Source organism: Tympanuchus pallidicinctus, unplaced genomic scaffold (genome assembly GCF_026119805.1).
Source record: "Tympanuchus pallidicinctus isolate F22 unplaced genomic scaffold, pur_lepc_1.0 scaffold9, whole genome shotgun sequence".
Classification (NCBI taxonomy): Eukaryota; Metazoa; Chordata; class Aves; order Galliformes; family Phasianidae; genus Tympanuchus; species Tympanuchus pallidicinctus.
The window spans coordinates 8,853,397-8,879,978 of record NW_026294813.1 but is presented as its reverse complement, the minus strand read 5'-3'; the positions used below and the strand labels follow the sequence as shown (position 1 = coordinate 8,879,978).

Genomic DNA, 26,582 nt, shown 5'->3' with positions numbered 1-26,582 from the left:
AATCTCTGTTTTACAATAAAGGTTTTGATTTTCTTTAAGATTTTTCTTCTAATCTTTTCTTCTAATCTAATTGATCTATTATCTTCATTTTCATATTTTTTTTCATTGGTTGTAGCATGCACAAGTATGGACAAAATCAAAATGTGGTAATGTGTCACTAAAGTCATCACATGCTAAGAGCGGTTGGAAAGTCTGCTTCTTAATTTTAAGCAAATTTTCATTTTGGAGGGAAAGAGTTTCAATTTTGAGGGAAAGGAAAGAGTTTAAATGCTTGAACCTAATGAGTGGTTGAAGGAAGGTACTTTGAAATAGCCACACCAACATCTCTTGGAACACTCTAGTAACACATTTGTGAAAATTAAGTTAAAAGCTTCTGATTGCGTTAGATTGAGACAACTATCAGAAACAAGGACCAAAAGTGCTCTGAAAATGGCTGCAGTTCAGGTAAAAAGGCATCCATAGTGGATGGCAGGCCAATGAAGTGTCTGGATAGCTCAAGGATTGTGGTTATTTTCCCCATCAGACTGACAAAACCCTGACATTTTCATGTAATGTAAAACTGCACATTTGCTCCAGCTTTTAGTTGAAGACAGTTTGTAGAATGCAGAGGTTGTATAGAGTTCAGTTTTTCTATGTAGTTCTTTTTTTTTTATTATTTTTTTCTTTCAATCAATGCTACTTCAAACAGGGATTTCCTCCATTCTGAAAACAGACATACTTAACCAAGTAAATGCTAGAAAGATGTAGTGAGTAATGAGTCAAGAAAGATAAATTTAGACTGGAGGTAGCTTACATTCTAATAGTAAGTTTAAGAAATCTGTGAGAATAGTCTGGATATGCTGTTTATTATTTACTAGACTACTGTGCAACAAAACCATGTGGCTTCCAGAAGGATTTGTTTCTCAGATAGAAATGAGTCTGATGAAACTCATTTTCATAACAGGGAAAAGTTGTTCTTTGTTAGTCTTTTGAAAGGCATTGACAAAGTTAGTGAAGCAGTTCCTCTGGCTTTATTATCATGTAATTTATATTTATATATATGTAATTTATATTTATATCACACTACACCATGAGGTTTGAGGGAGTGCTTTGGATGAGTTGACTGACTTGAAAGAGATTATGTTCAGCTTTGAGGTATTTTCTGCAATTATATTGTCTAAATATTGAAATACATCCCACTAGATTTTAGCAAACTCGTTTCTCTTTGTGTTTCTGAAAATCTTATTTTGTCAGCATTGCCTTATGAAGTTTTATTCTAAAAATATTCAGTAGGCATAAAGGTTTATCAAATACATGAAGTCAAAAGAATTATATAATCTATCAGTGATTTCAGTTCTGCTTGAGAAGTCAAATTTTGGTGCGTTTGAAAAACACAGTTCTTGAACTTGAGTTCTTAATCCCATTGTCCACCTGAGCAAAAATGGCCTTTCAAATGTCAGGCAGTGATGATTTTCCTTCCATTCATTGTCTTTAAATCTCAAGGTAACATACTTTGTTGAGGGTTCAAACAAAGTGATAATAATAAGTTAATGCCTTTTTTTCATGGCAGGCATGGCTAAATTGATTATCAAGCCTGTGCAATATTACTATTGATTATGACAGTCACAATAACATGTGCCACCATGCTTCCCCAAATAAGCAAGTGATTGAACCACCTTCTGAATGTGAAAACCTTAGAATAATGACAATAATAAATACTTTTTGTCTAGTGTGCAGTGGCACAGTGAATTGGATCATGTTAGGCTTCATCTGCTGCCTAATGCAATGTAACGGCAGATAAAATAAATCAAATGGATGACACTCTGTTGGACTTGAAATACGATAGCTCTTGTAAAGCAATTGATGTGGGAATATGTCACTGCAGTACATCTCAGATGTTTATTGAAGTCTAGAATCTTTGAATATGAACAAATGCATATTTTAACGGCCATGAAACAAGTGACTACAAATACAGCAGTATGCTTATTACTGACAAAGCTTTTTCCTAAGACAGAAATCAACTACATTTTATGTTTATTTGTGTGCTTGATAGCTTTCTTTCCCTGCAAGGGCATCTTAGAGGCGTTGAACTTCGAAGCAAACTGTTGTGAATCACTTTAATGATTATCCTGGTAGCTAGACTTAGATTTTAGTTATGAAAGTCCAGTAGTGCCTTCTAGAGATCATTTGTAAGGTGTTGGTGAGTTAGGATTTAATAACATAATTTCAAGCAAATAGCATTCAAAAATATTGTTTGCATTGTAATAAGCTGTGTTTATTGAACTCAATTTTAAGGAAGGTTTTAATTGATTTTTCTTGCAAATGTTTGCTAATTTTGAATGCTTATTACAATTCACTCCATATGATTCATTACTTGAGCATTCTAAGAGATGATTTACTAATTATTTTTCAATGAATAAGTGTACAGTTTCTGTAAGAGTTGTTAACAATTAGGAAGCGTATTAAGATTAAGACCCATTCCCTCTAATTAAAACTGTGGGTTTTTTTTATTTCTCTTTCATATGCTTCATTAATGTGGAAAGCTCAAGTCTCACTTAATTTGCAGAGTTTTAAGTATGGTTTTATTTAATCATTGTGATGGAATTATGAATTTTTTTATTTATTTATTTTTTTTAAGATAAGGAAAAGAATGTTTCAACAGGAGCAGGTTTTTGTGTGTGTGATTTTTTTTTTAAATATATTTAGGAGAGGCTTCATGATCCTTTATTTGAAAAAAAAAAACAACATGTAGCATTCCTTGAATACAGTGTTTATTCAATGAAAATATAATGCATTTTGTTAAAGTTAACAAATAAATTGTTAAATTGGTCAAAATTAAATGTAGTCTGTTAATGATTTTGTCTTTTGGATCAGATCTTTGATTCTCTTCTCAATAGCAGAATAACAAGCTGTAAAGAGTAAAGCTGTGTTTTCAAAGTAGGTATACCACCATTAGTTTCTGGATTTGTTCTCTGTGAGTTCTAATTACATACAACAATTTGAGTCTCATAGAACAGTGTGAGGTGCATTTGAATACTGTCACTGTAGTTTTGATGTTGTAATATGGGTTTAATTCAACTTTAGCCTTCTGGAGTACTTAGAGTTCTTAACACTTATTTTGCTGATTATTAAAATGCTTCTCAAATGTGTTTTCCTGAATAATCAATATGTACTTATAATTTGAAACTGATGTTGCAGTTAATATCTGGAGAACAGTGTTAACATTAAAAGTGTTTGTTCTCTGATGAAGGTATTGCATGATAAAACCAATAATCCCAAATTAGAACAAAAATATAATTAATGCTTTTCTTCTGTGCAGCCCACCGTTTGTGAACGGGAGCTCTGTGTATTTGCTTTCCAAACATTAGGAGTAATGAATGAAGCTGCTGATGAAATTGCAACTGGGGCTCAGGTAGAATTATCTAATCCTTGTTGCGCATCTAATTGTCTATAGTATACATAGTGTTTTCAGTCTCTTTTAAAATTTATTTTGACTTGTACTCTTTGGTAAGTATTATTTATTTGTGCAGTCTTACAGCTGTAAATACACTGTTCTATGCATGACATTTTCAAATTTTACTAATGAGGTGCTTCCATTGTTTTCCTTCCTGTAATTAGAGTAACCCTGTTTTCTTCTTCTGTTGCATTCAATTAGGTCACCTGGGTTGTTAATAAAGGTAGCTGTTGTTATCTGCAGATAATTCCCATTTATTTTCACCTAATGAGCCATTACTACTCACATTCAATTAATAAGCAAGTTCCTGTTCATTGGTGTTGGGATATAACTGTTCACTGAGCATCTGTTGTTTTGATCATTAAATAACAGTGGGAAAGTCCTTACTGATGTTGCTACATGGACTTCTTTTTTCCCTTCTCAAGGAATAGAAATTTGACATAGTCTTGCTTCCTGACTCAATTATTCAGTTCAATTATTAATTTATTTTTAACCATGTAATTACTTGACTTTCATGATTTTAAATATGCCCTAAACAAAGTATTTTAAGCTATGTTTCTAAATCATCATTTAAATTTAGTTTACAGTAGTTGTAGGTTTTCAGTAAATTCAGAAGTTAAAATGACCTTTTAAGTCCTTATGGAAGAACGCATTCCTTTCTAATTACCTAAATATGCATAACTTACTATAACTTTTGCAGTGAGCAGGGTTGTTTTTTTTTGGAAGAACAGGGATTCAGTTCAATTAGCTTTAACTAGCACTACTGAATCTGGCCTCTGGAAACAAACTATTTGGCTAAATGCCTTTAGTCCTTTCCTCAGAAGAAGAAATTTGGATCAGCATACCGCAACTTCTTCACTTGAGAATGTAACTATAGGATCTGAATGGCAGCTCATCATAAAAACAGGGAGGTGCACTGATGAAATCCCTCTTCACCAGCCTGAAGTCCTCCGAAGATCTGTTATGTCATTCTATGGAGCTGGAATTTTATTTTCTGAATGTACGAATACTTACATTGTACTTATGTACACAAACTAACTCTCGCTTCTCTTCAAATACAGCTGATGGGAGAGATGGTCCTTGTTAATTCTCATTGTATATTTTGGAAGATCTTGCTGCAGATATATGCAGAGTTAGCACTGGATCTCTAGAGAAGCTCTTCATCTACTTTTCCAAAGACTGCTGAATTTTTTCCAGCTTATAACAGTGCTTTAAAGAGGTAGAAGGGGGTTTTGTTGATTGTCTTACTGGACTTTGGTGACTAAATTTTGCTGAGTCTCACTGTAGTGATATCATCACACTCAGTGCATTGCATCTCATCTGGCTGAGCTCTTTTTCCTATTTCCAGAAATAAGTCAGTACTTTTAGGATTTGATTCATCTCAGCTGTTTTTGACATTAGTTTAGGGTGGAGTGAATTGCAGCATAGAGTATCTGCACAGCAGTGATTTCCTCTATGGACTGTGAAGAGAGCCTCATCGGACTAGTGTACAAATCCAATATATTTCATCAGACAAATCTTCCTCCAGGTCTCCAAACCATTTTGTGTGGTGAAAATTTCTAAATGCATATTCTCATTATTGGAAATCACATTCTGATTTTTGTGCTGAGTTTCAAACTAGTTTCCTAAGGTAGACACTGTGTCACTTCCAATACTCTGATGGTTTCTTAATAACAAGAGACTACTTCCCAAAACTTTCAAGCGTGAACTCACCTTGCCTTATTTTAGTCATGGTTGAAATGCCTGAAAATTAAATACCTGACTTTTTTGTTTGGACTTCCTTCAAAGATTCTTGATGGAGAGAGGCACTAAAAGACTTACGTAATACGAGAGATTTGTCATTGTTAACCATCATTTTTTCCTCCTTGAAAATATTTAAATCCTAACTCAAGTTCTTCAGTACCCACTATGAAGTAAAAGGAAGATTATGCCTGACTGTATGGACATTTAGTCAATCCACAGCACATCCTATTACCAGGGAACACATAAGTGCACTTGTATTGTAACTTTTGATTTAGACTTATCTCCAACTTTCACCTACTCCATGTTCCACCACATCAAAATGATCTCAAAGGAAATCAGAGGATTATTTAGGCCTAATCTATGCAGAGTTTCCCCCATTAAAGCAATCTGATGGTATCATGGTGGGAGAGAAAACAGAAGTCAATAGTTGTTTCAAGAAGAGTTTGGGATGCTGTAGAACCTGTCAGAGCTGTGCCAATTTTGAGACAGTGGCCCGCTGTGCAAGTAATAATGCAAGACAACTTTGGATCACTGTGTCTAGGGACTAAGACAACTCTTCACTATTAATGTTTGGCAACTGAAAGCAAAGAAGTACCTGTGAGAAGCAAGGTGTATGAACTCTGGCTCAGTTTCATGGTAATACATTTACACATTTGCAGGCCTAGCTGCCTGACCTGGCTGTATATGAAGACTCCCTTTCTCCTTTGCAAATGCTAATACAGATGCTCCATTTTGAATCATCCATCACACTTGTAGATATTATAAACTGAAAAGATATTAGAATAGCATAGAGAAAGGAATGATTATTTAGATAACTTCATTTTTTAATATATCTGAGATATTTTAAAACAGAGAAAATTGTTCATTCATGCAAAAGGAGCAGAGGAGAAGAATGGTGACAGTATGAGTCACTGAAGCAGAGTTGCTTTTTCCTTTCTTTATGATTCTTATTTTCACTCTTCTCTAAAGGGCCATAATTTTTATTTCCTCCAAATGATCAGATACAATGGCAGACATATAATAACTCCTACAGTGGCTTGAGCTGTGAAATGAGATCTTATCCATTTGGGACTGTAGGAGGAACTGAGGATACCTACTAAGTACAACTCATCTTGGCTTCTTGTTTCTTTCATGAAAAAGTCTGGTTTTACAGAGGGATGGTTTCAGAAGTCAGAGAGAAACCAGGGGAAATAAGCCTATTTGCAGATACATTTTTGTGTGGCAACCTTGAATTTCATTATGGATTTAGGTTTCACAGCTGCTAGAAAGCTGCTGCTTCTGTTTTGCTGTGGTCTGTTTTTAACTTCTGAATTACTAATTTTGAAACATTTAAATCACAAATTGTGTATGTGCCTACAGGAACGCATATGAGTGCATGTCTGTACAGATTACGCACATGATCTTATATGATTTTGGAAATAAATATTCAAATGGACTTATAGTTACAGAATCACAGAATCACAGAATGGCCACGGTTGGAAGGGACCTCAAAGATTATGAATCTCCAAACCCCCTGCCACATGCAGGGCCACCAACCTCCCCATTTAATACTAGACGAGGCTGCCCAGGGCTCTATCCAATCTGTCCTTGAACACCTCTATGGACAGGGCATCCACAACCTCTCTGGGCAGCCTGTTCCAGCACCTCACCACTCTTGTAGTAAAGATGAGATCAACCTAAATCTTCCCTCCCTCAACTTAAAACCATTTCCCCTTGTCCTGCCGTTATCTACCCTTTCAAAGAGTTGATTCCCCTCCTATTTGTAGGCTCCTTTTAGGTGCTGAAAGGCTGCAATGAGGGCACCCTGCGCTTCTTTTCTCCAGGCTGAACAAGCCCAGCTCCCTCAGCCTGTCTTCGTAGGAGAGGTGCTCCATCTTCCTGGAGTATCATCTTTGTGGCTCTCCTCTGGACCCTCTCCAACAGCTCCCTGTCTTCCTTGTACTGGGGGCTTCAGACCTGGACAAAGCACTGCAGATGGGGTCTCACAAGAGCAGAGTAGAGAGGGACAATCACCTCCCTGTCCCTGCTGGCCACTCCTCTTCTGACAGAGGTATCCTGTTCCAGGATACCATTTGCTTTCCAAGCTGCAAGGACACACTGCTGGCTCATTTTAAGCTTTTCATCCATCAGGACCCCCAGGTCCTTCTCTGCAGTGCTGCTCTCAAGGACTGCTTCTTCCAGTCTGTATGGATGCCTGGGATTCCTCCGGCCCAAGTGCAAAACCTTGCACTCTGCTGTGTTGAACCTCATCAGGTTCACCCGGGCCCACCTTTCTAGCTTTTGAGGTCCCTCTGACTGGTATCCCTTCTTTCAACCGTGTCAACTTCACCACTCAGCTTGGTGTCATCAGCAAACTTGCTGAGGGTGCACTTGATTCCATCGTTGATGTCATTGATGAAGATGTTAAAAAACACCGGTCCCAAGACAGACCCCTGGGGGACGCCGCTTGTTACCAGCCTCCACCTGGACATGAAGCCATTGATGACCACCCTCTGTCTGCGGCCTTTCAACCAGTTTCTTATCCATCGAGTGGTCCACACGTCAAATCCACATCCCTCCAATTTGGAGATAAGGATGTGGTGGGGAACCATGTCAAAGGCCTTGCTCAAGTCCAGGTAAATGACATCGGTTGCCTTTCCCTTGTCCAATGATGCCTTCAGTCCATCATAGAAGGCTACCACACTGGTTAAGCATGACCTTCCCCTGGTGAAGCCATGCTGGCTGTCTCGGATCACACACTCATTCGTCATGTGATCAAGCATATTGTCCAGGAGGACCTGTTCCATAATCTTCCCAAGTACAGAGGTGAGACTCACCAGTCTGTAGTTCCCCAGGTCCTTCTTGTAAATGGAGTGACGTGACTCTTCCTCCAGTCATCTGGGACTTCACCTGACAGCCATGACTTTTCAAATATAATGGAAGATATGATGATGATATGATAGTTAAGTATTACAGAAAGAAAAAAGAGGAACTGGACTCCCAGTAGGAGTTGTGCAAATGGCTTTTAAATCACAGCACTGTTCTGGATTTAGCAGAAGCAGTGTTTACTAGTGTTTCTATGATTACAGTGTTCAGAAGAACTGAAGGCAGTGGTACAGGTTCACAAACCCTTCCTCTTTCTTGAGCGGCATTCTTCTTTGACGTCTACTACACAAGGCTACACAGATCCAGCATGACTTCATTTCCCCAAAGAATGAATTTAATCCAGGTGTTAGCACATGAACAAGAGAGTAAGCAGGACTGCAAGGAATGCATCTGGTACATTTAAGAGCAGGTACTGGTCTTACTAATGCACCTGGAATAATATACCTGGTTTAGATCCAAAGCCTTTTGAGGTCAATGGAAGAATGGCAGTCTTATTTCTTGTTGATGGCGTGGTTTGGATGATATAATTAGTAATGAAATAGAATATTTCTAGAATGTACAGAATAAAGAAGACTGGATGATACAATATAAAAGTAAATATATTAAATAAATTTTTTTCTTCATCTCTAGGTAGTTGATCTATTAGTATCAATGTGTCGGTCTGCATTAGAGTCACCTAGGAAAGTTGTTATTTTTGAGCCATATCCTTCTGTAGTTGATCCTAATGATCCTCAGATGCTGGCCTTTAACCCTAGGGTAAGTAGTTATCTTTGATTATGTCACAGTTTGGTTTTAATCATTACTTAGGTTACAAAGCAAGCCTTATTCTGGAGGGTCCTTTACTAGAAAAGTGTAACTCCAGCATATAATGTAAGCATGTGATTGTTTTCAGAACTCAACACTTTTTTTTAGTTGTCTCTGAGAAGGTGTTTGCAAATAAACTGTAAGTTGTAGTTAAAGTTATGAAGTCTTGAAGCAAAAAACTTATTTTAAGATACTAATTGTAGATTAGATTTTGTTGTTGTTGTTGTTGTTTCTGGGTTTTTTTCTTTTGTGTCTTTCTCTCAGTGTACACACTGGACTCAGAGAAAGACTGGTATAACTGTCAGACTTAGAATTGTTTGCTCCTCAAGCTGCAAATGCTGCCTCTCAGGGAAGCCCTAGGAAAGCTGTGAACCCCTTATAGATCACCTGAACTCTCCTCAAGGGTGTAATTGGGGACTTTGGATGTCTTACATGGGGATGCATTTCATTTCCTGAACAAAGACCAACTAGCAGTGATTCTTCCTCAGAGGAAAGGGTTATAATCTGTAGCATGCAGGAAGAATTGACAAAGAGGCTGATAAGGAGACAGATAGCTTGGACAGGGCAAGGATGTAAACTGGTGTAAGGAAGGAGAAAGCTCATAATAGAATCATTAAAGGTTGGAAAATGTAAAAGACCTGTAAGATGATCTAGTCCAAACATCACATCCATGATAGGAGAGGAGCAGGGCAGGCCGAGGAGGTGTGGCTGACTGTCTCCTCCCAGGTTCTTGCCAGCATGAATGAGGTGAAAGCCCCTGGGCAGGAGCTGGCTAGAACCAAAGATAAGTGAAGGTACAGTGAGGTGCCCAAAGGTGATGTGGCCTGTGAAGCTGATGAAGCACACAGTGTCAAGCTCATCTGCTCAGAAAAGATGGAATTCCCTGTTGCTTCTTCCCAGGCAGGGTGCACGCAAAGGTCAGTCAGGCAAGGCAGAGCAGAGAAACAGCTGAACAACCTCCGATGTTTCATAGAGCTGTTAGCAAAGTAAATGCATCTGCTTATTTAGCATTTTATTTAGCAGTGTTTGTTAATTGCATACTTACTAGCAGCACATTATCTAAATAACTGGCAGTGCCTTTATGCAGCTACAAATATTTGTTTAAAAAGTGACTAGATCTTTTAAGTGAGTTACATTGTTGTATGTTTGAGAGTCTAGTGACATTCAGAGAACAATCATCATAGTAATATTTTTTTTTTTTAATGAAAAAATTTGTGCATGAATAAAGCGGAAGGAAACTTGCTTAAAAAATACAAAACGATTGGTTTGCTGAACATTCATCCTAACTTTGATTTTATACAGACTCAAAAAAATTGAGGGTTTTGTACAACTAAAGACCGATAGTCTTAATGTATTTTCTTATTTTATTTTACATCAGAAGAAGAATTATGACCGAGTCATGAAAGCGTTGGATAGTATAACTTCTATTAGAGAGATGACACAGGTGAGTTTAAAAATGTTTACATAATGTAACAGCTATTTCTAGATCTAGGAGGATACTTATTTGAGTCTGTGATGGGTGGGAAAGGTGATGACTTCTTTTTTTGTAAGGCTAAAATGTGTGCTAAAAATATCAAACTACTGTATTCACAATGGCAATGAAATTAAAGTGATGAAGTAGAATTCAACTATTTTGAAGTTTAAATAAGAGATAACAGCAGATTGGGACTTTACAACAAGATAATCACCAACTGCTGCATTTCTGGGAATATCAAACTGTGTCACTTTGTTTCCAAAGAGAAAGAAATCGATTTTGTGATGATGCTCTGAATTATAGCTTTATTTCTGATAGAACAAAACACTTGTTCAGCTCAGTATGGATGAGAACTAGGAACATTGGGTCTCTTGGGATCACTACCATACGATTTCTCAATATTCACAGTAGGACAGAATCTGATAGCTGTTCTTATATTTACTGTAACAATTCATTTCCCAAACAGACCCTCTAAGTATAACTGCTTATTGAAATCTCTCACATACATCTTGCTTTTCCAATTGTTTTATAATTGTAATTTCACAAGATTTTATAAATCACATTTTGCATGTATTCGTAAAGTACTTTGGAAATATGGAATGCAGAATGATGTATAGAAAGCAGCAAAACACATTGAATATAACAATTGAGGTATTTTTGTTAGTTTTTATAATATCTCCTAAAGTAAGCAACATTTTACTACTTTCAACATTAAAATAATTATTGAACTGAAGATTTTTAAATGAGTACTTTGCACTGCAATAGAAATCAAGAAATGTCTTCAGGAGTAATATAAGCTTCTAATAGTGTTTAACAGTTTTTATCATGAAACAGATTTAAAAAAATGTGGATTAACTTGGGATTTTATGGTATTTTGAGAAACTTGATTTTGTGTGTCCCCATCCAATTTATTAGTCCAAGAGCTGAACATTAGTGCATATGTTTTGCTGTTGTCCCTAAGATCACCAATGTTTTTTATAATATACTCTTTTCGATGCTAATTATATGCTTATTATTTTACTCCAGGGAAAATAATTGCTTTATTTATTCTTCTTGTTGTCAAAATACATTTGTAACTGTACAATGCTAAATGTCATCAAAGCTGTGATTTAAGCCTAAAAACAAGTCCCATGTATTCATTTTTATAGATGAAGTCACAGACAATGTAACATATAACACTTAACTTTATGATTTCAACCAGCATAAAGAATGTAATTACTGTTTCCTAGGCACCTTACTTGGAAATAAAGAAGCAGATGGATAAACAAGACCCACTTGCACATCCTCTTCTACAATGGTATAATACTGACTCACATGGCATGATTATTCACTTGCCAAGATGAATGAATAATTACTTCACCAATTTAATTTTCTATAAGCTCACCCTAAGAATTACTGCCAGAGTTAATGTTTGCAACTGCTTTGTTCCTGAACTGTTTCTGGATCTCACCTGGAGTTTCTGAAAGCAGTGGAAAGACTCTAGCTTATTTTACAGCTTCAGATCTGACTTCGTAGCCAAGATGTAGTCTGCTTTAACCTGATAGGTTCAAAAGCCTGCAGCCTCATGTTCTGTTATGGCTATGCATTATGTTTTTTAGAGGGAAAGTTCTGCTTGTTTGTCATATCTAGTGCATATAATTATTTCTTCTTTTAGGGTTATTTCTAGTAACAGATCACATATTGTGAAGCTACCAGTGAATAGGGTAAGTGTCTGTGGGTTATTTCCTCATTTCTCATGGTTCACATCAGCATAAATGAGAGTCCTGGCCAAATGTAAATGTCCATGTTTAAACTGGTCTTATGGACTCCATTAATAGACAGTGGAGAGAAATAGACAGTTTTGAGTTATGACTTATAGCATTACATTGTGAATATCTAAAACAGGTGAAACAAATTACAGTCAGAAAAAGACTATTTTAGATGAGGAGCTCAAATACAAATGTCTGCCTTGCAGTCATCTGAGATTGAGTGAGAACTTCACTGCTTTTGTTACCATTTGCAATATTGCCATTGCCATTTAGAATAACAGATATAGAATTGTATGAAGAGCAGTGCAGACAAACTACATCTATCAGAAGAACCACATATGAACATACTATAAAAACAGCATAGCTCTGACATTTTAGATGGGTGGTGCTGAGATTCATTTCTGAGTATCTTTGGCTCTGATGCTCTGATTAAGGGTGTAGTAATCTGCAGCCTTTCAAATCTAAACCTTAATTCAAAGACAGCTTTGATTGAGATACCAGGAGAAATTGTTCAATTTAATTACCTTACAAGAGACATAGCAGGCTGAAATCTGTTTCAGAAACTTCCATATGTTTCATAAACCAAAGACTGTTTTTGTGTTTGATTTCAGATAAAAGCTATAGTAATTAGACCAATTTCAACTTAGTTCTTGGTGTATAAACGTAGTTGAAGTTAGTAGTGTGCAAAACAACTCAGTATATTAAGAACTGCCATTCTGGAAGTACAATGCTATTGTGTTCATCAGCTTCTTTTCACATATGCACTATTGTATTTTGCAGCAACTAAAGTTTATGCACACTCCACACCAGTTCCTGCTTCTCAGCAGTCCACCAGCCAAAGAATCCAATTTTCGAGCTGCTAAAAACCTTTATGGAAGTACCTTTGCATTTCAGTGAGTCCATAAGTTTGTATTAATCAAAGGTTACCAAAATGTCACACTGTCTTTTTTTTCCTTCTTGCCATTTGAGGTTTCCAGCTGTGAATGTACTGCTTTAAAGGACTAATGATTTCATTTTGAATTTTGCACTGTAGATTTTAACACTTTCTCTTTTACTTTTTCAGTGGTTCACACATTGAAAATTGGCATTCCATCCTGAGAAATGGCTTAGTTGTTGCTTCCAATACGAGGCTGCAGGTGAATAATCTAGATAGACTTTAGCTAACCTGTGTATGTTTGATTACATATTAAAATCAGGTGAATTTTCAGTGGGTGTATTTATAGTAGTCATATTGGTGGCAAATATCCTTACGTTTTCTGGAAAAGGTAATTTTATGAAGCAATTAAAATTAAATAATGTGTCTGCTAAAAATGGCTTTAAAAAAGCCATACGAGTGGAATCAAGCGTTTCGTTTTTACATTGCACAGCAGCACCTCCACGAGGCTCGGCTCAGAACTGCTTAAAGGCGATCTCAAAGACCAGAATTTGAGGCACACCTTTATTACAGGATCCCAGAGCACACTAAATTTACAGATGCCAAGCTTACAGTGTCTCCTTCCCCCCTCTCATTTTCTTGGGAAGGAAATATGAGTGTACTGGCAAGGAGGGATCTATGGAGAAAACTTCACTTTGGTTTCTTAGGCTGAACCATGAGACCAGTGCTGCAGGGGAAAGTAGGCAGTACAAGAGTTGCCTAGAGGAATGCGATTCAGTGTGTTTTAACATCAGAGTTTTGGCAGGTGTTCTCCAGAGATAAATCCACAATCCTGATACCTTGGAGGGAGACCTAAGGGTGCTGACTGAAGATTAGGGAGCAGGAAACACTGAAAAAGGGACTGGAAATTTCTGCTATTCTTTCTGGTGCTTTGGGTGTTTTTATTAGCATCTTTCAAATATACATCACCAAGAAAGCACAACTCACACTCAGAAATTCACCAGAGTAAACCCTTTTGTTTGTGCTTATTGTTTGTTCAGACTTAAGATATTGAGAAGAGGAAAAAGCATTCAAATCTGTCTCACATACACCATCGTTTTTAAATCTCTCACATGACTAAGCTATACCATTAGTCCAGTTCATTCTGTTTATCCCAATTCTGTTTATCTGGATACCAACCAGTCAGGAAGAGTATCTACTCACCAGGGATCCCATACAAGACCATACAGTCTGGAGAAGTGACAGTGCATACCTATGGGAGCTCTGGTACATTGCAGACGTAGTGTAAATATTGTGGGGTCAGACGAAAGAAATAAGGGTGAGAGTAACTCTGAAGCCCGATGACCATAACACCTGTCTGTGTAGGAGATGCCCTGGTTTCTCACATGAGCTGCAACAACTACTTTTTGTGTCTTTTTTGAAGGCTTATCTACTTAAGGCAGTCAGAACCTGGATGAAAAGCAGAAACTGTATTTCCTACTTCCCTGAAAAGAAAATGGCCAATAAAACATGCTTGTCTTGTTGCTTAGCCCAAGCACTGTGATTTGAGCCAGTTATGCTGGTGAAAAAAGTCTTCCCTTTCCTCTCATCTTCAGACACATAACTCTGTGGCTAAAGAACTGTTCTGAAGTGATGGGATATATATGGCTGAATAGGCTTAGGCAAAAGCTTGGTTGAAATCATCCCTCCAGTGCTCAGGCTGAACACAAAAATAATTTTTTATTATTATTATAATATAAATATTAGCAAATAAGCACTTTCCTCACCATTTCTTCATTTCTTAACTTAGGAAAAAAAAAATAGCTATTATTAGATTGTTTGCATACCCAGTTCAGCAGGCATAGTTTGGAAAAACCTTCCGGATCTAGTTCCTTCAAAAGTGATCCACAAAGACTCCCAGAGACAGCCTAAAATTGTCTTTGCACCCTTGGACACAGTTTCCAGAATGTGTGGTATTTTAGTTGTATATTCATGGCACTTATTTTTTTTTTTAGACAACTTCGAGCACCATTTATTACCAATCAACAAATTAATGCTAATGAATGGTAACTCATCTACATCAAGCCTTGTGCATATCATTATTTTTTTATCCAGATGCTAAACAATTGTTCTGTTCTCTCTTTCAGCTCCATGGTGCAATGTTTGGAAGTGGCATCTACCTTAGTCCATTGTCAAGCATATCATTTGGTTACTCAGGTGATATTTATAAATCACTCTAGAGTTAAGACATGGAGGGATATCTCAGTCTATTATTTTTATCACTAGTTTTGCTTCTTATGGCACCATAGAAAATTTGGTGTGTAGTAAATTCTGTAGTCCAAGATTAGATTCTCTTTTTTGAATTAACTAGTTTTCCCTTATTAAATACTTGTCCTCATTTTTGAAGGTGACGAGTGTCTTGAAGCTCTAGTTGAAATAAGTAGTAACTAAAGCTGAATGTTGTTTTTAATGGAGCAGGTCTTGACCATACAGTGGAAATCCAATGTAGTGATTGATTTGTTTTTTGTCAGTATCTACCTAAGTTCATCTATTATTATGGATATATAGGCTTTTAGGAACTTATCTGACCCAACAAATATTCATCAAAACACATGTTCAGCTATATGTGTTTAAGAATGTTGCCAAGTGTGATACATCAAACATACATAGAAAATAATGGATCGTGAATTCATTTTAGCATTTGAACAGAAGGGGACAAATTTGTCCCACTTGTGAATCCAGAAGTAAGCCATGCAGAGCTTTCCATCTTAGAATCATAAATAAAAGCATAACAAGTACATTGTCTGCCAATGTAAAATAAATAAAAAATATCTGTATTAAGTAACTTTTGTGAAGATTTTAAAATGCTGTGACTTTTTTCTTTCCTTATGTTGTGTTCAGCAGCATTTTCTCTCATGTAAAACTGCTGGTATAGTTGAATGTGAGTTTTTCTGCATGTAGATAAATTCTGAAAATGTTAGTTATGCTTTCTGATTTTTTTGTATTTTTAGGTAATGTCACAATTCATTTCTAGAGCTCAGAATTTTTTACTGCTGTTTATTGAGTTTCAATATCAGTAATTTCTAAATGCACTTTTAGCTTCTCGGAGATTACACAAGTATGGGAGCTTTTTAGGGCTCACTGAAAGTACCGACTGCAGAATTATCATTTTAGAAAGTGACCTCTTTTTTGTACAGCATTGATCTGTGAATTTCAGTGTATCTTCTCCCCTCTCTACATCTTTTGATGCCTTCCATCTAGTCTCTTCCAGAAAGGAAACTTGTGTACCTATTAAATATGTAATATTAATTAAAATATGTAACATTTTGTAACACTAAAAAAACATGGTGGATCCTACACTCATTATCTCACAGGCATAAAGTTCAGCATAATCTGGTGTGTATTTGCAAATTATCAAGAAATGTAGAGCAGTGGAAACTAAAGGAAGCCTGTAATAATGTACTATACAGGAATGTTATATAAACTACCAAGAAGAATATAAATGAGATCTAAGGCACCAATATAGGAGTTGAAATTTTCTGAGAAGGAAATTGGATCCAAATTGATTGACCAATACTTTTATGGGTTCACCTGTATATAATTTAACCTAGGGAGACTTTAAAACTACTTTTATATAAACTAAGTATTACTGAAAATTATTTAGACTTTCTCTAGAACTAAATAAAATGTTCTAAATGAATATCTGAAGTTCATCTAGGGTAGGATTTTACTATCCTACCCTCAATAAATGAAACTGTTCCTTCAGCTTCAGTAGGGTCTGTTAGGTTGAAACATGTTAAAATGCAGTCTGTTAAGGAACCACTTAAGAGCATTCAGTGGCATTTGTAATCATTTTTATCTACTTTCATACCTTCTTAGTGCAAACTTGGCTTCTTAATGTCTTTGCAACGTATGCAGATATATGGGTAATTTACAGGATTAAATTGAATTATTTTCTGGCAAAGTTAACTAGCTTTCTGCCTGCAATGCAAAGGACTGTAATTTTGACCATGCCACCTGTTGCATTATTTTGCTTACAGTTGTATTTATATGGCAGAGTATTTCACATTATTTTTGCATCTTAGGGATGAACAAGAAGCAGCAGAAGGTGTCAGCTAAAGATGAACCAGCTTCAAGCAGTAAGGGTAGCAACACATCACAGGTACAGTAGTATATCAATCATCTCTGGAAGATTTATAGTTTTATGTTGGGAACCTGGTATTCGAAAGGAAGCGATATTTCCGTTGTGAAAGCTAATGGTTTTAGTAAATGAAATCAACAAGTCAAAATACTGCACTCATCACATACAACCCAACTGCTCTAAGAATTTATGGAGTATATTACAGGTCCCAATGCTCTTCTTTTCCAACCAGAAGAATTTGGGAAGAGAATGAAAACAAAACACAGATATCATTATGACCTTTAACAAGGCCTTGCTTTCTGAGCTCTGGAATTTTAATGAACAATGTTGCAGAAGGAGTTAAGAGCAACTACTTTTGGAAAACGAGCACAGGATTTCAGTGATGGCTAGTTGGATTTTGGTTATGTTTTTCCACAGTTTCTACACACTAAACCTTTAGAATTCTGGTTTATTTAAAGCAAGCTTGTAGAAACTGCATGTAGAACTAAATGTTGAGGGAAAAAAAATATAACATCTGTCTCTAATACATAAAAACTACTGAATAATTTGGCTTTAGGTAAAAACTCACATATAAGGGCAGAATCCCTTGGAATTTAGGTGGCCAGTAAAGCATGAAAATAAATCAAGTGGCCAAAGAATCACTGATTAAATCACTTCGGTTTTGCTGTTGTTGTTTTTGTTGTTTTTCTGCTGTCAATTTGTTTATTGGTAATATTGATTCACTGATTGTAATCAGTGTTTATCAGTAAAAGTGATCCTTGCATAATCAGGAATTTTTTTTTCTGAATAAAAGAAATCAAACCTTTCCTATGAAAATCCTCCCTCAGAAAAGTTTTAGAAATTCTGATACATTTAGAAATAAGGCAGAAATTTTATAGAAAGACTGTCTTGATTTATAATGAATAAATCATTGAAAATAGCAGCTCTCTCCTTTGCTACTTTTTCACTGTTTGTCTTACAGCAATAATTAAGTTTTCTCATGTTTTTACATCTCAGTCACAGAAGAAAGGACAACAGTCACAATTTTTGCAAAGCCGTAACTTAAAATGCATAGCCTTATGTGAAGGTAAGCTGAAAGCCCTTGAAAAACTGTTCTAGTCATGAGCATGGTTATACTGAATGTAAAGCAGCGTGACCTTTAGTGCCAGTATTGGTTGGTTTAAGTAAGGAACTATTGGTAGGCATATGAGTACTTGTTAGCAGCTGACCTTTGTATTTCTGTTGAAAATATTTCCTTCTTCGAACAAGAAGTATAATACATGCTGAATTTTTATGTAATAATCATAATATAGAATCGTAGGATGGCTTAGGTTGGAAGGCATCTTCAGGTCTACTCCATTCCAGTGCCATGATCAGGCCTGTCACCCACCAGCTCAGGCTACCCAGGGCCCAATGCAAACTGGCCTTGAACACCTCCAGGGGTGGGACCTCAGAGTAGAGGACTTGCTATTGACTGTATTGTGACTGATCATCTGGTCTGTCCAGCAAGGTTCTTCATTTGATTCAGTGACTTCTTGTAAGCTTCTAACGGATACATAAAACATGTGACTCTGAGAAACAACAGCTTTCATACTGAATTTTCAAATGATTTTTAACTGCTCAGGTAAATTTGTTCTTCATGTGATAACCAACCTGCTCTTCTGGAGTGCTTCAGAATTTTTTTAAAGTTATAAATCCAGTGCTTATGATTACCATTATTCTTGAGAGACTACTATTTTTTGTCAAGTCATATTAAGGAATTTGAACAGTTGATAAGGAATCTCATTAAAAGAAATTATATTGAATTTAACTTGCTCTCCATTTTCAGCATTTGTTTACTTTAAAAAGTTAAAACTAGTACACTGTGTCAATGATGTTATTTCAAGATTTAAGCTAATTTTATGCAACTACGTAAAATACTTTTTTTTTTTTTTAATAACTTATGATTTAAAAGTTTCCATTCATGGAAGAAATAACTTGCAAATTGGATATGCACTTTTTTTCCTGGTAGCACTTAGATGTATTTATAGAAGATCTTTAAAGCGTAGATTCATGGAAAGATTCCATATGTGTTGATTTGATTATGCCATTAAACAGCATAATATTGCTGTTTTCTAAACACTGAAGAAGCTTTGGTGGGATTCACTATCCCTTTGATTATAATTTTACCTTTTAAAAAATGTTTGGTATTACAGCAAATCACTAATATTTGCCAGCTCAGTTTCAGGTGTTTTCAAGTGGTTGTCTTTCATGCCTTAGAATTGGCTCAGCCACCATCAAACACAGACATCTCTGTGCCAAAGATGTTAGCTGACTCAAATCCTTCTTAACAGCCCTATGTGCTTCTTAAATCAGTTTTTAATGCATGTACTTTTTCTCTTTTCCTATTTACTGGTCTACAGAGCAGGTCTTGCTCCTTCAAAGAACTTTATGTAAAGTACCAGATGATCACAAAAGCCAACTTTTGTTTAAAATGAGTGAGTTAAGGACTGCTTCTCATACATCAAGCATTTGTGTTTTATGGAAAATATAATGTATTTTGGAAAGAAGAATCTTGTTCATGTCCTTTTTTTTACTAATAGACAACTTGAAGACTACACTTGGCCATAGACATACATACACAAAGCTATGCAAAGTGTGTAAAAAAGCGGACATTTCAAAACGGTATCTTTCAGATGTGTTTTGATCACTAGAGAATTTATTCTTTTCTTTACAGTGATAACCTCATCTGATCTGCACAAACATGGAGAGATTTGGGTAGTTCCCAACACAGACCACGTGTGTACAAGGTTTTTCTTTGTGTGAGTACAAACATTCTTTTAAAATTCTGTCTTTTCTAGGACTTTTTTTTTCTTCACATTCCTGACAACAGTTGTAAGTGAAAGAGATAGAAGACATTTATTTCTAATTCTTTAAAGCATCACCCTAGCTTGTATTCATCTCCATATTTTTTTTCAAGTGATGTATGGATACATTAGCGGCAAAGGTTTAGTAGGTATTTTAAGTAAAAGAAAAAAAAATGCAGTGATTCGAGAGTTACTGATTTTTTCCCACTCTGTAGCATTACCTTATATTGCTGTACCTTTGACCATCTGTTGCAAAATTTCTCTTCTATTGGTATGTATTTTTTAAAGCTAAGAATTATTGAGAAAAGGTTTCTTATCTGTGATGTGAGCATTCCCCTCTGAGCTATGATTTGTAGTTATATACTGACGTGGATTTCAGCCCTGCAAGAAGAGTCACGCAAACCAAGGGAGAGGCACACAGACTCCAGATTAGCCACTGTTGGAGGTTTGCAGTGATTAGGACTGCTCTATCCTAAAGAGAAAATCTGCGAAGCTGTCATGGTGTCACCAATAAGCTGAGACCCTTTTGTGACAAGAGTTTAGTTACTGTAGGTGTTGCAGTGGCTTGTGAAATGCTTTGGTGCCAGCCTTGTGCAGTGATTCCTTTCTACATGCAGAGAGAGGGGAGCTGCTATCCAAACCTCAGCCCATTAGTGGCACTTCTGCTGGTGGCAGCACAGAAGTCCGTTTGGGTCCCAGTGTGTTGTTGCCTCAGGGTTTCAAAGGCAATGGAAGTCCTACCACATTCCTGATTATGGGGTCTGCTTGTAACAGTGAAGTGCAGCAGAGCATTTTAATAGTAATCTTGTTAACGGCCATAATGATTATTGAATGATTATTGGTGATTATTGAATAAAACAGAATTTGGGATGGTTTTAAACGGATTAATAAAGCACTAACTTGATTTTATTTTCTTCACTTTTTTTTTTTTAGTTACGAAGATGGTCAAGTGGGTGATACAAGTATAAATACACAGGAACCGAGCATTCATAAAGAGATTCTTCGAGTCATTGGCAATCAAACTGCTACTGGTTAAAAGGACCACTCTTATTTAATTGATGTGGTTTGGAAGCCTTCCTCAGTCTCAAAGCTGGATTTTGAACTGAAGAAGATGCAAAAAAACCCTAATTTATTATTATTATTCTAAGCAAATTAACCCTTTGAATACTTACTGTTTTCTTACTTAGTGTTTCTTATCTCATCAAAATACCTGAGATGGTATGAATTAACAACTGTTGGGGTGCAAAGTCGATTAACATACAACAACTAACAATAATTAAACAGGCATTTGGGTTGCTCACAATAAACAGACTTTAAAAAAAGGAGTTTTGTGCTGATATTTTTATATTAAATTATTCAGTTGGAGGTTTTAGTACTGTATACTGGTATTTTAAATTTAGAATGACTGAATTATGTGCAAGTGAGAAGATTTTATAGCGGAGCAATTGTATTATGCAGGATACTTTGCAATAAGTAAAATATTCTCATATATTTAAACACAATAAAGAATTGTCTGGAAATGTCAAATCAAAGAGATTGGTTACCTGCAGCTATCTTCAATTCATTTCATTTTACAGAGGCGCAGCCAGGATTTAGAATCAAAGACAAAATAGTGCAGTTTTGGCATAGTGTGTGAAACAAAGAAAACTAATGACCCTGAGGATGTATGTTGAAACACCGTCATATCCACTCAGCAGCTCAATTAAAATTTTTAATTAAGCAAGCTTAGCAAACATCTAGAAATCAGAAGCTATTAACTTTCTTCTTACAAATTTGTTTTTTATACACTAGATTTAATAAGTTTTTTCGAATGAGTAAGGTCCTTCAGCTTTTCCATCTTGACTTCTGTGAGATTATTTAGTGGTTAAATTTAGCCAGATAGGCAAAAGTACCTGCTAAATTATAGCTTTAACATGATTGAGTTAATTGTTATTTCTACCAGGAAACGTAAACACAAAATATACTGATATCACCAAGTGAAAGTCTTTTTATTAATTTATTCCTAAGGAAAAACAAACCAGTTCACATCTTTGGTGTTTGAACTAGCAGCTACTTTTTCCAAGTAAGCACAACGGCAACGTGGGTCGGGGCCTAGTCTCCAAAGCCTAAAGTATATCCTGTGCCCTGGGCAGCTCTCATAGCAGCCATCCTGCAGCATCTCACCTTACATATGGAGAGCAATTCAACTTGCCTATCTGTGCCCTGAGAAAGGGCTGAAGTCTGGGACAACAAAAGATGATCATGAGTAAGACATAATATGATGAGCATAGGCATTACAATTCACTAAGGTACCGTTAGCAGCTCAAATCCCCCCATTTGTGGGGTGGGGAAAAGGGATGGGGCTAACAAATCACCAGTATTGTGCCTGGGGGAACTGGGCCATCTGGAAGGCCAATCTCCAAGGACTTAAGCCCAGTATTGCAAGCAAAGCAATGGAATGAAATGACAGTTCACTTGCTACACAGTAACTCAGTCAATTTTTTAATTAGACAAAATGGGAAACCTCTTGGTGTTACTTCATTTACAGGTGGAAATAAGTCTTCAGATTGCTCCCCTACAGAAGTCTTTGTTCTTATTGGTGTTTTTTTTTTTTTAAAGATTAAGGAAAAGGGAGGGTTCTGTGTGGACTTACTTGTCAGTCACAAATAGATAGCCTCTCTGCAGCAAACTTCAAAATTTAAACAAATAATAATTGAAACAAATATAGTCTTTTTACAAATAGCTTTTAATCACAGAGAAAAAAGAGCCCCAGACTCTATTACTCTTCTTGGTAGAAATCTCCATGAAGCTGTGACTCTATTCAGCATGGAGCAACTGAAGGAGTTCCTGAGATGGAACTTTCTAACTTATTTCTACATCCCACACCAAATTAAAAACCCACAAATCTGAGGGTTTGATGGAGAAATTATGTTAATATTTTAATGTTGCACCCTAATTAGAAATTGACATATTTGTACTTCTGTAAGTATTTTAAACATTGAGAAAGGAATCAAAAAAGATGCTTTTAAACCTTTCTTGAAATTCAGTATTTAGCATTCAAGGGGTTAAGCAACTTGGGTTATTTTCTTATATTATATATGATCAGCATAACTATTTTCTTCAGCAGTACTAAGCTGTTTTGATCACCTAAGTATTTGGCTCTGCATTACTAATAATATAATAGCCAATTTGTATGATATTCTGCTTAATGTTTTAGAGGAACTAGTTGATCACACCAGAATTGTTTATGCTTGTGTTTTCTCTAAAGCCCTTGAAAAACTGTTACTGATGCTGTATAATTTTAATATTATAGCTGTTGGTACTAAAAATGCATCTGTTGAATAATGCTAAGATTATGCTTTTGTTAATACAAACAGAAGATCACTTCCAAATGAAGACTTTAGGCTTAGATCAATAGTACTATGCTTATAAATAATTTTCTACTTTGGAAATATTTAGCATACTTTCAACATTGATAAGTACAAAGTGGAAAAAAAAAAAACAAAAACAAAAGCGTTAACCAAAATAAAGAGAATCGTGATTTTGAAAGAAACTAAAAAATTAAATAAATATAGGAAGAGTGTATAGTGACTTTAGCATTATATTAACTAAAACGGATTTCTTCTTGGTTGTAGAAGATAAAAGTCAAATTAAAAGAGTACTTGTTGTGACTGATAGGGTCAGTCAGAGCAAAAGCACTCTGTAATCTTAGCATTTTCAAAGCATGCAGGTTTGGGGTCTGACCTCGCATTGTGCTATACATCCACTGCAGGTGCTGGGGGTTAGGCCCTTGAACAAATGTAGGTATTTTTTGTACATGTAATTCCTGGCTCTTGTGGTAAGTGTTTAACAGCCCTCTGATGCCAAGGCCTGCAGCTACTGGCATCAGCATGAAAGATCCACGCTTGGGTATGCCTTGGCCTGGCTTCTGCTACCTGAGAGCAGGGCAGCAGCAGAGACCTCAGTGGTGAGCATGGCAGGGAGAAAAGGGCATGAGAGGTCACAGAGGTCAGGGCTGAGCCTCGCTGTGCCCTCACGGGGCCTGCGCTTGTTTTGTGGAGTGCAGCAGGGTGCAGCACTGCGCAAAGCTGCCGTGTGCAAACTGCAGCTTGGGTTGGGTGTCCTGCTGGCGTCCTTGTTAGTTCTACCATAAGGGCAAAGAGGAGCCCGTGGGTTAAACGTAGCAAAGCTGTTTGTTGGCAGAGTGGATAAAACAAGCATAGGGCTGGAAGCGGTTTGAAAAGTATCTCGAGTGCAGTCAGCCAGGGCTGTATTAATAACCAAATTTATTCCTTAAAGCACTGAGGAGTAGAGGTAAGCTCATACCTCAGAGGGGATAAATAAATAAAATTTAAAGCAAGGCAGCTCTCTGCATGCGCAGTGTCACGTACAGTGCACGAGGCTGTCTGTCACAAGGGGATCGAATCTCTGGATTCGGCTTTGGACACTTCGGGTGTGAAGTGCGGGGCTCCAACACCTCATCATGGGGTCAGTTCTGGCCGCTGCCATGAGCGGGTGAGTGAAATACCGAGCTGCTCCCTGGTGTGAGGAACGCCGGATGGTTGGGTGTTCCTGGTCTGCCAGGGAATGGCAATGATGTATATTACAGCCCATTACACTTTGCATTGGGGTTTTGTATGATATACTAGGCATAAGATTTTTGTAATGAGAAAACAAAATAGAATTAAAGTAGTAGTTAGTTCAACGTATCTAATGTGTGAAAAAGCTGTTGAAAAGTAGATTACATTTAGTGTTTACCAGCAAGTCAGTAAAAATAGTCCTTATACACATATAATTTAATGTCCTGAAGATAATTTTATATTTACCCAATATGTATTGTATCTTTGAATTTTAAGAAGCATCCACTCCTTTCTGTATACATAAAATATGCCTATGTTTCTTTTAAGTCTACAACCTTTTTTTCTCTGAATAAATATATTAAATTCCGTGCACAAAATAGTACCGCCGCCTGCTATTTAGCCTATGGTGCCTTAGAGTTACTACAGATATTCAACAAAATGTACATAATGTAAATACTGCCAGAAGATCACTAAGGCCAAATATTTTCTCTATTCACTTTTTACTGCACTTGCTTTCTATTGCTATTTAAGCCTCTTTTATCCAGATTTGTAACAGTTACAACATTGTAGCCAATGTAAATGTTTACTTTCAATAAATCAGAATTTGTTCAATAAGCACTGTGCATTTGAGCACTGTTTTAAGAGCTCTGTTTGACGTTTAAAGCAGTCTTTTAGAAATTAAAATAAATTTAATGCCGTTTCTGGACTTCTGCTAGTCTCAACAGCAACTAAATCTTATTCTATGGTTCTACACTTATTACTGGAGTAAAAATTTTCTGCAGTGGTCTTTTTAAAAGCAGATGAACAGTAAAACCAGCCTTTCATGCTGTGTTTATAGGAATGATCTACATGACTCTTCAAAACAGAGAAACTGGAATGGGATACTGTGTGCAGGATATTGTGTGTATAGTACAAAATATGTAAGGATATCTCAAGATGCATTTTATAATTGCTTTTAAAGAAGTTCTCTGTCTTTCTGTAGAACTGTTTCTGTCATGAAAGCAGAAAATATATGAAGAACCTTGTTGTACTTAATGGCAGTTTGTTTAAAATATAAATGCACATCTGCAACTCATAAAATATGCAGACATTTGTGGGACTGTTTATTAATTCAGTGAGTGTACTATTTTTTTTCTCTGCCTATGAGCTCATTTTAATTATAGGGATGGATATTAACTTGCATCTTCTGGAAGTTTGAACTTTTGTTTTGTAAAATTCATTGGTTTGTAACTGCAGATTTTGGACTGTAAATGTTAAAGTGATGCTGCTATTCTGGATGCTGACAAGTATTTTACACTTACATAAATATGGCATAGGGAACAAATAATCATATCATTGCAATTCCAAATGGCTGAGCATTTATTTGCAATTGATTGAGTCCTGTAATAGAGATGATATCTGTTTTGAGAAGACTTTATATCTGGAAGAAATAACGACTTCCAAGCCCCTAATCTAAGAGTTGAAACAGTGGTGAAATCTCAGACTAACGTCAGTACCCAGAGATAGAAGGAGGGCTGGGATTTGTATCAGTTCCAACTGAACTACTGCTCCATTCCCAAACTGCTGCATCACATGCTTTCTCAATCAATAGTCAGTTGTATCCACCTGTTAGGCAGTTCAGTGTGGGACCCTGCAAGATCAGTAATCCAAACATTAACTGAAAGCAAAACAAAAATATTGCACAGGAGCAGAGCTGCTTTCAAATGCGTGCACTGCCTTTTTGAAAGGAGGAAAAGCAGAGAATCTTATAAGAAAAAAATCAAATGGCTGTTGGAAAGAGTATGTGCTGTATTTCTTGAGCTGTATTTACATGCTTGACCAGCTTCTTTTTTGTGCATTACAGTGCAGTGCAGATTGCAACAAAAAATTTTGTATAGGTCACGAAGCCAGGACCCTGTCCAAGGGGGATGTGTCCACCCGAAATGTTATTAGGCTGCAGTAACTGAATAAAGTCAGTAGGAGGTGAGGGCCACAATGTGGCTTTGCCCCAGCTCCCAGCACAGTGCAAGCTCTCTGATTGCTAGAGAGAAAAAATCTGAAGTAGTATAACAAGGACATACTTTGGGGCTCAGTGCCTTGCAAAAGCCTGGCACTAAAACAGGCAAAAAAGAGCAACAACATGAAAACAAAGAAACAC

General features: G+C 36.4%; 1 protein-coding gene across 2 annotated transcripts in view; it reads left to right on the top strand.

The window, feature by feature from the left end:
- Nucleotides 1-25,060, top strand: part of PARP8 (poly(ADP-ribose) polymerase family member 8) — a 113,706-nt gene extending 88,646 nt beyond the window's left edge. The window contains exons 15-26 of one of the 2 annotated variants that reach the window (XR_008203176.1): nucleotides 3,299-3,391; nucleotides 8,672-8,797; nucleotides 10,224-10,289; nucleotides 11,549-11,616; nucleotides 11,974-12,022; nucleotides 12,848-12,960; nucleotides 13,131-13,203; nucleotides 15,068-15,137; nucleotides 17,006-17,082; nucleotides 18,058-18,127; nucleotides 18,547-19,841; nucleotides 20,820-20,858. Coding sequence is in view for 1 of the 2 variants with exons in the window: in XM_052670118.1 (XP_052526078.1) it covers nucleotides 3,299-3,391; nucleotides 8,672-8,797; nucleotides 10,224-10,289; nucleotides 11,549-11,616; nucleotides 11,974-12,022; nucleotides 12,848-12,960; nucleotides 13,131-13,203; nucleotides 15,068-15,137; nucleotides 17,006-17,082; nucleotides 18,058-18,127; nucleotides 19,757-19,841; nucleotides 20,820-20,922 (993 nt within the window). In the remaining variant the exon portion in view is untranslated. Of the gene's footprint in view, nucleotides 1-3,298; nucleotides 3,392-8,671; nucleotides 8,798-10,223; nucleotides 10,290-11,548; nucleotides 11,617-11,973; nucleotides 12,023-12,847; nucleotides 12,961-13,130; nucleotides 13,204-15,067; nucleotides 15,138-17,005; nucleotides 17,083-18,057; nucleotides 18,128-18,546; nucleotides 19,842-20,819 lie in introns of both variants that reach the window. The other variant, XM_052670118.1, reaches the window with a different exon arrangement.
- Nucleotides 25,061-26,582: the final 1,522 nt, after the last annotated feature.